The sequence below is a fragment of the Onychomys torridus genome, chromosome 1, assembly GCF_903995425.1.
Source record: "Onychomys torridus chromosome 1, mOncTor1.1, whole genome shotgun sequence".
Lineage (NCBI taxonomy): Eukaryota > Metazoa > Chordata > Mammalia > Rodentia > Cricetidae > Onychomys > Onychomys torridus.
In genome coordinates this window covers 47,891,606-47,907,728 of record NC_050443.1, presented here as the reverse complement: position 1 = coordinate 47,907,728, position 16,123 = coordinate 47,891,606, and the positions used below count along the sequence as shown (strand labels likewise).

The following is a 16,123-nucleotide window of genomic DNA, read 5'->3' as shown; positions in this document are numbered from 1 at the left end:
CTCTCTCTCTCTCTCTCTCTCTCTCTCTCTCTCTCTCTCTGTGTGTGTGTGTGTGTGTGTGTGTGCGCGCGCACGCGTGTGCGTGCATGTGCATGCAGAGGACAGCATGCTGGAGTTGGTGCTCTTTTACCATGTGGGACCTTGGATCAAATTCAGAATATCATGGTGGTAGCAAGTGTTTTACCTACTGAGCCATCTTGACAACCCTGAAATTTTATCTTCTAAAAGCTGAATCTATCGGAATGACTAGAGCTGTTTAAAAGATGTAATGGAGTCTGGTACTTGGGTCTGTGTTCAAAGAAGTTAGCGCCTAAAGGAATTCATTGTTCTAGAAAAGTGACTGAAGTGTCCTTGTTGTATAGGGGGTCATATGGGTGATTTAACTTAATTTGAAAATCATTTTGGAATAGTCTGTAAATGTTCTGAATGTGTTGTGTGGGGAGCCCTGTGTTTGTAGTATCTGAAGTGGTGTAATTAAGACTGGCTTACTGAACTGTGATGGCTGATTTGACATGGATAGAGCATTGCAAACAGCCCAGTTCTGAGCTGCTGCTTTGGTTTCTGTTGGCCCTGCCTTATTGTTTAAAAGACTTATTATTCCTCTTTTGATAAGTACATGAATTTTGTACTAGCCGGGGTATCATAAACACAGACCCCGCTCTGTTCTGGCATGCATCCCTCTGTGCTGGCTCATGCTTTGTGGTTCGAAGAGCAATAGCTGGGACACACAGGAGCTTTTTGTTCTATGGCCATGTGGACTGCGTCTGCCAGAGCCTTGAGGCTGAAAGAGGAAAAGAACTGGGGTTTGGGCAGGACTCCTAGCTTTGGCTAATTTTTAAGCAGCACACTTTGATCTGTGAATCTGTAAAAAAAAGGAACTACTTGAAGTGTGGTATAGTTCTTTTAAAAGCCACCCCAAGTTGGGTGGTGATGGCACACGCTTTAGTCCCAGCACTTGGGAGGCAGAGGTAGGAGTCTCTCTGGGAGTCAAGGCTAGCCTGGTCTGCAGAGCGAGTTCCAGGACAGCTAGGGCTATTACACAGAAAAACCCTATCTCGAAAAAAAACAAACTTAAAAAAAAAAAGCCACCTGAATAGTTATTGATGGATTTAAAATTTGGCAGGCAGATAACTGTATGCTTTCTAAGTTTTACATATTGAGCCTTTTTTCACAAGGCTTTTTTCCTAGTGGTGGTGGTGGTGGTGGTGGTGGTGGTGGTGGTGGTGGTAGTGATGTGTGTGTGTGTGTGTGTGTGTGTGTGTGTGTGTGTGTGTGTGTGTGTGTGTGTTTGGTTTTGGTTTTTTTGAGACTCTCTACATAGCCCTGGCTGTCCTAGAACTCACTATATAGACCAGTCTGACCTCTAACTCACAGACATCTGCCTGTTTGCTTTTTAGGTGCCATAAGAAGTTTTTAGAAATGTTCTTTTATGATGTTTATTTTAGCATAAAGTATTGGTGCATTAATATGAGTAAATAATATTAATCAAATGAAGAAAATAAACCATTATCTTATTAACTAGTAAGTCAATAGTCTCTTCCAAAGTCTATTATTTAGTGAAGATTTTTCTATGTTAAGACTATAAGAACTGAGGCTAGGGAGATGGTTTGGTGGTTAAGAGCTCTGGCTGCTCTCCCAGAGGACCTAGGTTCAATTCCCAGCACCCATATGACAGCTCAAACCTACTTGTAACTCCAGTTCAAGGCTTCTGACACCCTCACATAGACATACATGCAGGCAAAACACCAATTATCATAAAATAAAAATTTGAAGAATATAGGAACCAAGCCAGGCATAGTGAGTGGCTCATGCCTGTAGCAATGAGGGGCTGAAGCAGGAGGATTGTTAGGAGTTTGACAACAACTTGAGCTGCTTAGTGAGTTCCAGGTTAGTTTGAGTAGGACAGTATAAGGACAGTCTCAAAGCTTTTCCATGCAGCAGATACTCATACTTGAGCCTCATTTATTTAAAATGTCGGTCCTTTGTGCTTGGGAGTCTTGCCAGTGGACTGTATTCTGGCCAGCTAAGAGCATGCTTTCCTGAGGTTGCCAGAGCACAGCCCTCTCAGCTTGGGACCTTGCCAGACATGGAGTTGTCTCAACCTCACCAGCAGGCTGTGCTGTGTCAGCTAGAACAGCTGCCTGGCTCTCTGCAGGCTCTGACCTTCCCTTTCTGATCTCTGTACACTCAGAAGAGGGAGGTAAATGACCACGATGTGCTGAGCACCAGATACTGTGCAGTCAAGCAAGCTTGGCGCCATATACACCAATTTCATAGACTCACAGATCTGTGAGCTGTTCATTATTTTCCAGCAAAGGAAGAGACTCTGAATCAGGAATCAGTTACCAAGTAGGGAGCCCAGATCCAGGCTCAGTCCTTACTCCAAATACACTAAGAGCATGTCATTACACACACACACACACACACACACACACACACACACACTCAAGTGCACTCATATACATACATTCTCTCCCTCCCTCCTCCCTCTCTTCCTCTCTCTCCCTCCCTCTCCTTTCCTCCCCTCCCCCCAGATTGTGCTACTTGGAAATATTAAGAAGCACTAATATATAATAGATTTTAACACAGTTGATACTAGTTTTGATTCGGCTATAGCACAAACTAGTGCATACTGTTAGGGGCATATATAATAAATTACAAAGTGCTCAGGAAGTGCTGGCCAGATTCTCCCTAAGATAAAATGTAAGCCAAATAGAATTTTAAAATCATTAACTAGTTGTCTTTCCCCCATAAAACAGGGAGAGGAGAGAAGTCTAAACTCCGTAAGAAGTAGCAAGTGTCGATGGGGGTTTAACTTGGTGATGTGATCTCTGCACATCACCTCATTTAATTTGCACAGGAGCTTCTGTGGTATATTAGAACAGAGAGGTACCTCCTCTGTCATGTCCTATTTGGTGTCCTTGGCCTGAAGGGATGAATCATCATCTCCAGAGGCCATAGCCTCCAACTCTTTCTATGCAATTAAAGTATAGAAAAGGGTTAGTACCCTTGCCGCTTGCCAAAGAAAGTTCTCTCTTAATTGGCCACACTTCCCAGTGTGTCACTTACTAATAATAATGAGAATAATAACTGTCATATACTAGAGAAGGTTCTGTAGCAAGAATCCTGCTTGATCGTTTTTTAAACCTAGTCATTCTTAGCAAACTTAGGAGACAGTTTTATTTTCCCTATTATACAGATGAGATCTTAAGTCTACATACCTAGTAAGTAGAAGAATGAAGATTCAGACCAGGCTGGCTGACTCTGACCCCTATATTTCCTAACTGTTAGTGTGCTCCGTGCCTTACTGCTGCCCGAGTCCAAGCCAAGAATCTTCACTTGGCTTTCCTTGAATGCACCGCCCCAGAGCTCCAAAAGGCAAATCTGAGATTAGAGACCATTTATAATTTTGATTTTGTTTCATTTTGTTTTGTTTTTGAGACAGTCTCACTATATAGCCTTGGCTGGCCTGGAACTTGCTATATAGACCAGGCTGGCCTTGAACTCATAGAGATCTGCCTGCCTCTACCTCCCAAGTCTGGAGGATTAAAGGAATGTACCACTATGAGCAGCCTATTCATAATATGTAAATGAAATTTTTACTTTAAAAGTTTTCTGTATGTCTTTAAACTCTGTAGATTTCTGTTTGGGTTAAAAAATTCCTGTCAGAGGAATCGTACGGAAATGGATATTTTTAGTGGAATTCTGAGTCTTTTTCTGTTGTTAATGGAATATGGTATCATCAGTTGCTATTTTTCTCACCTGTTTTTGTAAGTGTAAAATTTTTTGTTTCACTAAGAGAGAAGTTTTCAATATTTTGGCACATTACATACTTTAATACTTTGAAAGTATGCTGCATAATGATTTATAATGATTTAAACTTGAGATTCTTTTCATATGAGGCTGATCCCTGATAAAGCCGAAGGACCAGGCAGTGCTGTGCCATTTGGCATATGTGCCGGCTTGTACCATGGGTGCTGATGTCACAGCCACTGGACTTCTCTCTCAGGGTGGTTTCTACATGTTTGGAGCTTGATTTGGCAGCAATTGGAGAGTCTGGAATTGGAGTACTTAGTGATGTTTTTCCTTTTGATAATCTTAGCGATTTATTATTATTGTTGTTGTTGTTGTTCATGTGTGGCGTGCTGTGTGCATGAGTCAGGGTGCATGTGTGGAGGTCAGAGAACAACTAGCGGGAGTTGGTTCTCTCCTACTGTGTGGGTCCTGAGGATGGCCCTCAGGTCATCAGACTTGGCAGCAAGCACCTTTGCCCACTAAGACATCCTAGAGATCTTTCTCTTTGCTTTCTGGTGGAAAGGTAAGCAAAATGCTTTGAGAAATGAGAAACTAAATTACTAGCTAAACATAAATGTTTAATGCTAAACGTAAGAATAGATTCCAACTGAATTATGGCTACAAATATAAACAGAAAGGGGAAGAGGAAGAGGAGAGGGAGGGATGGAAAAGAAAAGCCCCCAAGTGCTGAAAGGAAGCAGATGGGCCGTGCTCAGCCCTGTCTCTCACCAGGAGGCCAGCTAGCTGCCCCTAAGGCCAGAGGCAGGAGGAGAAGTCTGCTGAATTTGCATTTAGAACGTTTAGTATTTTGATTTTGGGCATTTGTTTTATTGGGACATTCTCTTGCTAGAAGTTCAAGCCGGTCTTGAAATCACTGTGTAGTTCAGTCTGGCCTCGAACTCACATACTCCTGCCATAGCATCCCTAATTCAGGGGGAGGGGTGGAGGATGGGTTTGCAGTTTTTTTGTGTACCAGAAAACACCTATCAACAAAGTCAAATAACAACTGACAAACCGAAAGAAAATCTTTGTAATGTGTAACAGAGACATGAGCTTTGCCTAAAAAAAAAAAAAAAAGACAAAAAATTCCAAGAGCCTGATAGAATATTGGTGGGGGAGGGGTGTTTGCTTACACTCAATTAAAAAATTACAATGTAAACAATACTGAGATTCTGTTTCTTAGCCCTAATTAGCAAAACTTTTATACTGTGATATGAATTGCTTCCTGTGGGTGAGAGGATACTCTCTCCCAATGCTAGGGACTTGAGGATGGCGTACTCTCAGAAGGAAATATTGGCAATGCCAGAGAGTCTGACCCAGCAGGTTCACTCCTCTGAGGTTATGCTGGAGATATATCTAGCACCTGAGATGTATATCTGTGTGAGGGTGGTGTACATGCACATTTCCCAAGCCCCAAGATCTTCGGGTGCTGATGCTTCAGTAGTAATAGACACACCTAGTTCATAGATAGGGTTTCTCCAAGAAGAGGAAGTTGGAGAAGGGGTTAATTTCAGAGCTTTGGCAGAGAAATTGTGAGCCAGGCTGGCAGTATATTACCAGAATGTCTTGAAATGGTCAGAAAAGAATGAGGACTTGTTAAAAGAACGTAAAAGCAAGCCCACAATCGTTCCTAATTGCCAAGACAGAAGCATTTGTGTAACAGGACAAAATAATGATGGTATTGGATTTTTATTCTTCATAATAGAGAGGTCTGTGATTCTATACTAGTACAAAAAACGTTTTCAAAGGATGACTCTTCCTTACAGAAGAATTCCAGTTAGTAAATGTGGCCAGAAAAAACGACGATTAAAAAATTGCCATTACATTCATAACTATATGATGTTTGCAAACAAGACCCATGGTAAAATTATTGGCAATGCTTAAATTATTGAGCAAAATTTTGTGGAAGATTTTAAGGAAAAATAGAGTATTTGTATAATCTCACCGCCGGCGTCATGGAGGACCTGCCCTGAGGCCTGAAAGTGCTTCTTCAGAGTAGACTCTGGGTCTTCCTCATTTCCCCAGTTGGAGCCCTTCCCACATTTCCAGTCTCCATTGCCTTGCTGCCTCCGAAGGACGTGTGGCCCCTGCCTCTCCCTGGCATACCTCTTTTCACTGTGGTGACATGGAAAAGATGGGCCTACATCCCAGCCCCCAACTCCAGATCCACAGGTCTCAGCTCCACTTTCCCACCTCTTTGGATTAGAGATAGGGCTGTGTCTCACTTCTTCCTCATCCAGCAGCTGCAGGAGAGTGACACATTCCCATGTCTGCCTGGCTCCTAAGTCTCTAGGCAGGCTGTTACCTGATCCCTAGCTACCCTCTGCTGCCTATCCCTCAACACCCTCCTCCAGTCTCTCATCCCAGGGAAGATGAACCAAGGGGAATCTTGATGTATGTAGTGTTTAAAGAGAACATGTATTCGGTGACCTCTTTAAAGCACAGTAGACCATTGGAGTGGATACAGGAACCTCTGCTGAGGGTTTTTTCGTAGAAGAGAGGGACAACTCCACATACAGTGAGGGCACATTGAAATTGACAGTCAAGTAGCAGGGTAAGGGTCAGGGGATGGGAAACTGAGAGGGTAAAGGAGATACTGACCTAACAGTGTCTTCATCAGAATCCCCTGGGAGATGAGAGAGGACAAGGAGCTTGAAGATGACCAGACATGGAGGGCTAGCTCTTGGCAAGCTGACTTAGCAGGGCTCTTCATTACATCCATTTTACAAGGAAGTACAGAGGGAGGGATGTGACAGGAGGTTCAGGAGTTTGACTGAAGTTCAGCCAAGCCAAGCATCTTCGTGCAAGGGCAGAAGGAGGGCTGGAGCAATGACTTAGTAGGTAGCATGCTTGCTGTACCAACCTGAGGAGCTGACTGCAGATTCCCGGCACTCAGTAGAAAGCAAGGAATGATGGTGTGTGTAAGCTTCAGCAGACTAGAGGATCTCTGGAGCTCACTGACTAGCCAGTGCAGCCAACTTGGTGAGTGCAAGGTTCCGTGAGAGACCTGGAAGACATCTGGCATCAGTCTCTGACCTGCAGAAACACACACGAAGGTGTGGGCCTAGAGAGACAGCTCAATGGTTAAAGCGTTGGTGCTGTTTCAGAGGGTGCAGGTCCATTCTCAGCACCCACACAGTGACCCATGAGCATCACAACTCTAGGGCTAGTGGATCCAACGCCCTCTTCTGGCCTCTGCGGTCACTGCACAGTACCGAGACATGCATCCCGGAACATACACATACATATAAAATAAAAGTAAAATCCAGGGTTTGGGCAGGGAGGGCACAGTCAGTTTTGTGAGCCTGACCTATCACCTTACTTTGCATAACATTTTATGTGAATGAAAAAGGGAAAACAAGGCCCTATAACACACGATTGAAATTGTCAAAAAAATGTCAAAATGTGAGAGAAAATCAAACATTCTAGTCCTGATAATTTCATTTTCCAGTTTAAAAATCAAAGTCTAGATTAAGTAAGTTTTGATTAAGTCTAGATTAAGTAAGTTTTCTACACCATGTTTTCTGACACAAAAGCCAATATTACAACTGCCATAAGTTTACGCTCAGAATTAAACATTCATTTTTTTTTCTTCCAAAATAGAAATTTGGGGTTTTTTATGATGTTATACATTACATTTTGTATTTTATATTACAGTGGTGCCTTCCTAAAGGAGTCACAGCACTGTTCTCTCTGATCCAGATTTAGGTCGCTCTCGAGAACTGCAGTACGTGTATGTGGACAACAACATCCACCTGAAAGGCCTACCATCCTATCTCTACAACAAAGTCATCGGCTGCAGTGGGTAAGGCGCCTTCAGTGCAGACTTGAAATAGATGAGCTAGTTTTGATGAGTCTGCTTAATTTTATCTTTGGCCTTAATATGCTAAACCAACTATCTTCATGAACTGAGACTGTTAGGCAAGAAGTTGAGAATATTGTATGTTGAGTTCAGCTAGTATGCTATGGTGTGGTAAGTTATTGCTTTGCAGGGTAAAGAAAAAAGAGACTATCTGCATTTTCTTTTTTACTATCAAAATAGCTCTACCTTTGTCTTCTTTGACAAATAAAATTGTATATATTTAAGTCTAGAGCATGAAAATTTCATGTACATCTACGATGCCACACATACCATGATAAACTCTAGAAAGTAGAAGAATTGGCATTATGTTAAAAGATTTTTCCCCCTTGGAACATGATTGCAAAACAATTTGCTATATTAACTGCCTTTTATCTAAGATTTTGCCAATTTTAAATATTTAGAATTCAGCAATAGACATAGTCCCTTCTTACAAATCATGAGTCCAGCGACCAAGCAGACGTTTCAATCAGAGCAACAATAATGCCCTTCTCGTGGGCTTTAGGAAGATGGCCTCGGCCTTCCCGTTAGCAGGACGGCACAGGCACCTGATGTGAAGTGGGTTCCAGGTGGTCTGAGACAAAGGATTCCTGGTTTACTTTCCCCCCTTCAGCAGCCGAAGGCTCACCTTTGAGATGACGTAACTGACGCGTTTGACTCCTCACTCCCAGGATAGGCTGACTCACACTCCATGTAGTTCCGCGGGAAGGCAGAACTGAACACAGGACAGCTGCTTCTGGGTTGGCCTATCTCCAGGGAATGGGTACTAAGTGCTGATTGCTCCAGAGAGAGCCAGCCTAGGAACTGTGCCTCTCCCTTAGGAAGAGGCACATTTGTTCTCGTGGGAAGCCCTAAACGAATTCAGCCTGTTGAGGCTGATGAAATCCAAGACCGCCTTGACGCAGGAACAATAGATTGTGTTACGAGTTTTAGCTGAGTGGCTTTTCTACAGCTGACTTTGTCACAGATGTGACACTGCATAGTCACATCTTAGTGAATTCTTAAAGGGTTTTACTCTAGCCTGATTCTTCTGCAGATGAGCAGAATGGCCTTGGTCATAGTAATACACACGGAAAGATGTAAGCAGGCTCTCACACCGACTCAGAATGGCCTTGTTCATACTAACACACACGGAAAGATGTAAGCAGGCTTCTCACACCAGCTCAGAATGGCCTTGTTCATACTAACACACACGGAAAGATGTAAGCAGGCTCTCACACCGACTCAGGCTGCACTGAAAGATCAGCTCTGCCTCTGCCATGATGAGGGGATAGCTGTTGTTAGCGCTACTGACTGCCAGGATGTTCTCTTCGCTCTCAGAAGAGAAAGTTGTTCATTTTTAAGTTTGTACTGACAGCAGTGGTAGTAGATTTTAGAAGAATGCCAAACCTTTGTGGAAATAGTCAGGAAAAAAGTAAACCAAGTATTAATTAATAGTCTATGGTTTCTTCATATTGTTAGGAGCTTATCTCATTGATAGTAATACAGAAAAATAAAATTATTAATAGGAAATATGTAACACACAGTTTTATAGTATTAATATTGGGGTCTGTGCAGTCCAACTTACAAACAGACTATGCTCCATCTTCAGTCTGTTTCTTTAACCCAAAACTTTGAGTGTTCTGGTCATTAGATTCCAAAGCCACTTACCCTTTTTAGGTCATTTAGCCTGATTTATGCCTAAAAATGATACTTCTTTATGTAGTATTTAAATGACAAAACATTTTCAAAATTCAAGGGGTGCTGAAGAGAGGTCCCACTTTTCCCTTTCCTTCTTCTGCCTATAAAATAAACAAAAAACCAAGGCCCCCATGCCCAGTCAGAGCCCTGGTGCTTCCTGCCTTTCTGGAGGAGACAGGAAAAACAGAGGCGGTCCTAACAGAAAGAAAGGGGTCTGTGCCCTGGGAGGGGTCTAGCAAGGGAGCGTTCATTTGTTGGGTGTTTGGGGAGCAATGTCCCTGTTTGGCCACTGCAAAGCAAATACCGTGATGAGCAAAGTGATGCAGCCAGCCCTCATGGCCTTTATGTACAGCTGGGGATCATGGAAAATCAGCATGGAAGGGACTTGGACAAGATGATGTACAAACTGACACCTGGGCTCCACTCCCTTGGACTCCGCTCTTACACATGTTGCTTCCAACTGCCCTGTAGCCCCAGATATAAAGCACAACAGCCCTGCTCAGCTCAAGGGTCCAGGAAATCAGAGCTTCAGCAGTAGAGTGAACACAGCTTTAGGAACCTGTGGAGCACAAAGTTAAATCTGGTCTATAATACATGTCTGTATGTTTGTATGGAGAAACACTACCTTAGATATCTTGGTGATAGTATTTTGCTTATATTGCACACAAACATACACACACATAAATAAACTCTGGGAAAGACTAGAGAATGGAGTATGAAATATACAGAAAGCCGTGAAATACAAAGAAACATTATTCACGTAAGTTTCAGAAGTCTCATGAAATTAACTTTGGTATCTATAGGAATGTGAACAAAGTTAACTCCTACTTATTGTATATTTGTTGTTCAAATACTGGGCACTAGTAAGCATGTCAGGACTGTGCTAGAAGTTACTAGAAAACAAAGGATTTAAATGCTTATTCTGGCAAAAATAACAGTACACATAGTAAACACCTGGAGAGAGGATGCTTGACACTGAGAACGTGAACTACTGTTACGTCCTAGCTCAGAGCCGCACGTTAAATCCTGTTGATTACACAGGTCAGCCATCTTCACGGCGGAAGGAGCTTCACAGGAAGCCATGGCTAGGAGGGGGAAGGACCCTTGGGAGAGCCGAGGAGAGGCTAGCTGGCAGCCATAGCTTCTTTGGGTTCATGCTGTTGGCCAGCTTCACAGGTGCTATTTTCTCTGGGATTGCCTGTCTCTCACTGCAGGAATAAATGCCATGAGTTCATCTACATTGTTCAGAAAGAGTTTTCTAGTACAAGTTAGGGTTTTAGAGGGCAGTAAGCGGCACATTTGAGTATGCAGGAGCACTTCATGGTAAAAGTGTTCTCACCTGGGGTATTTCTCCTGAACCCTGGCTGTGTGAGAAAGACAAGCACCTGTGTGTGGACATTTCCAGCTGGATCTGGGAGCAGTTTCTCCGTGACCTAATGGTCTGGTATGCAGCCACTCAAGGTTATAGAATTGTTCAACTCAGCTGAGCCAGTGGACTCAACATTTTGTAGACCACAGAGCAGTCGTAGGGTTTTTCCTAGTCAGTGGAAGCTGTTTATTAATGTATCATAAGTAGACATACTAACCTATAGTACATGTTTAAATTATTTATTTTGAATTAGCATACAAAGAATTATATTTCAAGCTTCATTTATTTTTGTTTGCCCTCTTCCCTTCACCCCCGACAGCCCCTTTCCACTTGGACGGTACCTGTGTTCCTCGGTACCTCTTCCTTCTGGTAGTCCCTAGTTCCACAGCCTGTGCCTGCCTGTGTCAATACATAGGAACACTGAAAGCTAGGGTCCACATATGAGAGAGAACCTGCAGGATTTGTCCTTCTGAGTCTGGGTTTCTTAGGTTAATATAATTTCCAGATCCTTCCATTTTCTGAAAATGTCATACTTTTCATTATGGTGGAATCTAATTCCATTGTATATGCATTCCACATTTTCATTGTCCTCTTATAGGTTGATAGACTGGTTCCACTTCCTCGCTAGTTGATAGAACAATAAACATGGATGTGCACAGGTCTGCAGCAGGATCTGGTCTCCTGGTTATATACCCAGGAATGTTATAGCGGGGTCGTGTGGCGATTCAAAGTCCTTAAGTTTGTGAGAACTCTTCAGACCTCTGTGTACAATGGTTGTACCGGTTATGCTCCCACCGGCAGGGAGTGAAGGTTCCTCTTTGCTCACGCCCTCCTCAGCATTCACTCTCATTTGTTTCCTTGACAACGGGCATTCTGACTGGGGTGAAGCAGAATCTCAAAGTAGTTTTGACTTGTATTTCTTTTATGTTAAATGCTTTTTAAAATACTTATTGGCTACTTGAATTTCTTGCCTTCTATTTTTTTTTTTTTTTGAGAATTGTCTGTTCAGTCATTATTTTTGAGACATGATCTTAATTATATAACCCTAGCTGGGCTAGAACTCACTATGTGGACCAAGCTAGCCTTGAGTCATAGAATTAGCCTGCCTCTGCCTCCTGAACTTAAAAGTGTGGTCCACCACACCCAGCTGACCCACTTATTGATTGATAGTTTTGTGTTTAGTTTTTGCAATACAGCTAGCTGAGCCCTCTCTTACTCTGTTGGCCATTTATTCTGCTGGTAGTGTCCTTTGTCCACAAACCATGGTTATGGAAGGCTCTCTGCACTTAGAAACAGTATTGGGTTCTAGTTGCATCTAACAAGAGTGTTGCCTGAGATGTCATCACTCAAGACAAAGTTTGCATTTGGACTCCAACAAAGTGAGTTACTTGCCAAAACTAAAATGCTAGCGTTTCCCTAAAGCGTTAGAGGACTATAACAGAATCTCTGTGATCTAGGTGTTAATGTCCAGGATGCAGTTCAGAATTCAGTGGTATGTAAAGATTGGAGGAATTTGGCCCATTCTCAAGAATTAGAGACCAACCTGGGGTGACCTGAAATATTGGAGTGAAAAAGTGAAGATTATAAAATAATCTTGTAACTTTCATCAATAAGTAGAGAATAGACTTATGAATGAAAAGACCAGAAAAATAGAACTAAGTCTGAAAAAGAAATATAACAAGAGTTTAGAATTGAAAACTATAGTGCCCGAGATGAAACCGTTGCTTAGTGGCGTCATATGGCAGAACAGGCTAACCCAACAGAGAGGAGTGATGGTGGAGGCCGATGAGGCAGACATGACCCAACCTGAAGATGGCAGAGAGGACTGAGGACAGAGGGGCTGCCAGACCATGTGACAGTCTGCCTGCTTACTGACCAAGGAGAGTTAGGAGAGAGCAAGACAGCAGCAGCAGTGGGCGGCAACAGTGTTTGCCAACCAATACCTCTGCTGACCACGTTTTCCATCTTCAAGAGGCTCAGGCCCTCTTAGGGGCGTGAACACAGAGCTGTGCCCGGGCAGCGCCCCTGAGTCAGAAGCAGCTGAAGATAAACAAGCAGCTTCTAACATGCCGATACAAAGCCCAGTGTGTCATCCCTGCTCTGAGTCAGGAGCGTTGCTCTGAGTGCAGCCATCCTGGGCTTCATAACAAGACCATGCTCAGAAAAAGAAGGAAACAGAGTGCAGGCAAAGGAGCACTCCTCACAGCTGCTGAGGGACCGCCCAGTGCAGGCAGAGGAGCACTCCTCACAGCTGCTGAGGGACCGCCCAGTGCAGGCAGAGGAGCACTCCTCACAGTACTGAGGGACCACCCAGTGCAGGCAGAGGAGCACTCCTCACAGTACTGAGGGACCACCCAGTGCAGGCAAAGGAGCACTCCTCACAGTACTGAGGGACCACCCAGTGCAGGCAGAGGAGCACTCCTCACAGTACTGAGGGACTGCCCAGTGCAGGCAGAGGAGCACTCCTCACAGCTGCTGAGGGACCACCCAGTGCAGGCAGAGGAGCACTCCTCACAGTACTGAGGGACCACCCAGTGCAGGCAAAGGAGCACTCCTCACAGTACTGAGGGACCGCCCAGTGCAGGCAGAGGAGCACTCCTCACAGCTGCTGAGGGACTGCCCAGTGCAGGCAGAGGAGCACTCCTCACAGCTGCTGAGGGACCGCCCAGTGCAGGCAGAGGAGCACTCCTCACAGCTGCTGAGGGACCGCCCAGTGCAGGCAGAGGAGCACTCCTCACAGCTGCTGAGGGACCGCCCAGTGCAGGCAGAGGAGCACTCCTCACAGTACTGAGGGACCGCCCAGTGCAGGCAGAGGAGCCCTCCTCACAGTACTGAGGGACCGCCCAGTGCAGGCAGAGGAGCACTCCTCACAGCTGCTGAGGGACCGCCCAGTGCAGGCAAAGGAGCCCTCCTCAGAGCTGCTGAGGGACCGCCCAGTGCAGGCAGAGGAGCACTCCTCACAGCTGCTGAGGGACTGCCCAGTGCAGGCAGAGGAGCACTCCTCACAGTACTGAGGGACTGCCCAGTGCAGGCAGAGGAGCACTCCTCACAGCTGCTGAGGGACTGCCCAGTGCAGGCAGAGGAGCACTCCTCACAGCTGCTGAGGGACTGCCCAGTGAAGCCGTCTTCATCATCAGGACAAAGGCATTCACTGTAGCTAGCAGTTTCTTTCCTTCTCCTTACGTAAAATGAAAAGATGTCTCTGCTAAATGGGAGGGTAAGTCTGTAGCATCCCCATGATGGCAGGTAGATCTTATGGGTACTTTCTGAAAGATTCGAAATTAGTGATTAAATCTTCATTTGAAAAATATTTCAGTCCCTCTCCCTCCTTCTGTGTGTGTGTGTGTGTGTGTGTTTGTTTGTGTGTGTGTGTGTGTATGTGTATGATGTGTCAATCCTCCCCCTCCCCCACCCTGTGTCTGAAGTTCTCTTGCTGCTGTGGATGCCAGGCTGGCTGGCCCATGAGCTCTCCAGTAGTCTCCTGCCTCCACCTCCTACCTTGCAGCAGGAACACTGAGATCACAGCCATGTGCTGCTTTTGCATCTGTTCTAAGGATTCAGATGCAGGTTCCCATGCTTGCACTATAAGTGCTGAATCCACTGACCCATCCTTCCAGCCCCAGATCTTCATTTTTGACATGCTGTTAGTTGGAATAATGAAAGCGAAAATGGATGTGAATTAATTTGCTACATCATATATTTTGGAGCAAATATGTAGCAAAATCTCAATGGCAAGGTGACATTGCCATTCAGTTAACCTGTTTAAAGCTAAATGGTGAATGACAGCTATGACAATACTGAATTAAAGGGATATTTTCTAGTAATTATTCTAATTATCTAAACCAAAGGTCCTAGAATTTGAAGTTTTAATAAGTTACTTAAGGGTACAATGTGCATATATTTTGTAACCTCTTAGGCATTTAGTTTAAAATTATTTAAACTGCTTGAATTGTAAAGCAATGTTTAATAATCTGGTTCTGTTGTGAACTGAAGCATGTTGTGTCTCCATTCCTCTTATTGACAGTTTATTCATTGGCACTGTCACTGCCCTAGGTCACTTCCTGTTTTAGATGTACAGTGCTCACTTTTCAAGGCAGTGCCTATCTAACAGCCTCATCCATGTTCCAGATTCCAGTGGTTGGAACTGTGGTCTCTGCCATGTGCCCCGTGCTCTAAGTAGTTAAGTCCCCTTTCCTTGACTGCCACGGCTCTAATCTTACTCCGAAGCAGTAATTAGTAATAAAAAGAGTGTTGGGGATTTAGTTCAGTGGTAGAGCGCTTGCCTAGCAAGCACAAGGCCCTGGGTTTGGTCCTCAGCTCAAAATAATAATAATAATAATAATAACAATAATAATAATAATAATAATAATAATAAAAAAGAAAGCTTACTCATATACATGGATTAGAATTTGCTGTGTACCAGACAATGTGCCCTTGGTTCATTGGTGTTATTGCGCAAGGTCTTTCCAACAATTCTTGTGAACTATCCCTATTCTAGAAATGAAGAAGTTGAAGGATGCAGGAAATTGTCTCAGAATCCTGGTAGCAGCCATGTCATCATCCACACTTACCTTGTGCAGTAGCCATCCTGCCGCCGCCTCCTCCTTGTCCCTCTCTCCTTTGCCTGGGCTCACACCTATGTGGGCTGGGTCTCTTCTGCTGACTCCTCCAGAGTCAAGTCCTGCAGAAGCAGCTCAGGGAAGATGGGCCACAGGAGGGCTGACTCAGTCCTTACATCCTTCACAGCATCTTGCTGCAGCTGGCTGATGAGGGTAAATCATAGAAGTCATTCAATCAATAGATCTTAAATTTAATTAGCTTCTTATAGCTAGTAGTGAAGAGCAGGGGTATATGCTAAAAGAACTATCAAAGAACGATGAAACTTTCTATAAAGTAAGGGTACACGTATTTTTGTGAGTCCCTTCAACTTAATTTGTCATTGTCATTGCAACGGACAATCAGAGTCTTAAGGAAGCCTGGCTTTCAGTCTCTTGACCTAGCTGCTGTTACTGGGTTTGGACAATTCCATGCAAAAATACTCAGGATTGGTCTAGGAAGCAGCAGCTGTTACAGCAGCCGTGATGAGAACTAAATATCCATGAATGATGTGCTATAATCTCAGCACTCAGGAGGCCAATCAGAGAAGGATCATAAAATGGAAGCCAGCTTTTTAATATGCTTTTTATTCTGTATTTTTATTGTTTTATTGTTTTGTTTTGTTTTTTAACTCAGGGTTCTCATTATTCAGTGTGGAGGTAAAGTTCAATGTGGATATAAAGATATCTTTCAAGCTACAGCTCAGATAAGTCCTGCCCAGGCCAAGGCTATTTTATGCTGTATAAAAATGACCCTATGGTGGCCATTCATGATATTGAGTCTCTGAGGTGATTGATCCACAAGGCCACAAAGAATGCTGTCCT

At 43.9% G+C, this 16,123-nt stretch overlaps 1 protein-coding gene across 3 annotated transcripts in view; it reads left to right on the top strand.

Moving 5' to 3' along the window:
• The window catches only part of Lrrc28 (leucine rich repeat containing 28), a 132,437-nt gene that overhangs the window by 87,580 nt on the left and 28,734 nt on the right, over nt 1–16,123 (top strand). For all 3 annotated transcript variants that reach the window (XR_004945402.1, XM_036191997.1, XM_036191984.1), the window contains one exon: nt 7,498–7,600. Coding sequence is in view for 2 of the 3 variants with exons in the window: in XM_036191997.1 (XP_036047890.1) it covers nt 7,498–7,600 (103 nt within the window). In the remaining variant the exon portion in view is untranslated. The remainder of the gene's footprint in view (nt 1–7,497; nt 7,601–16,123) is intronic.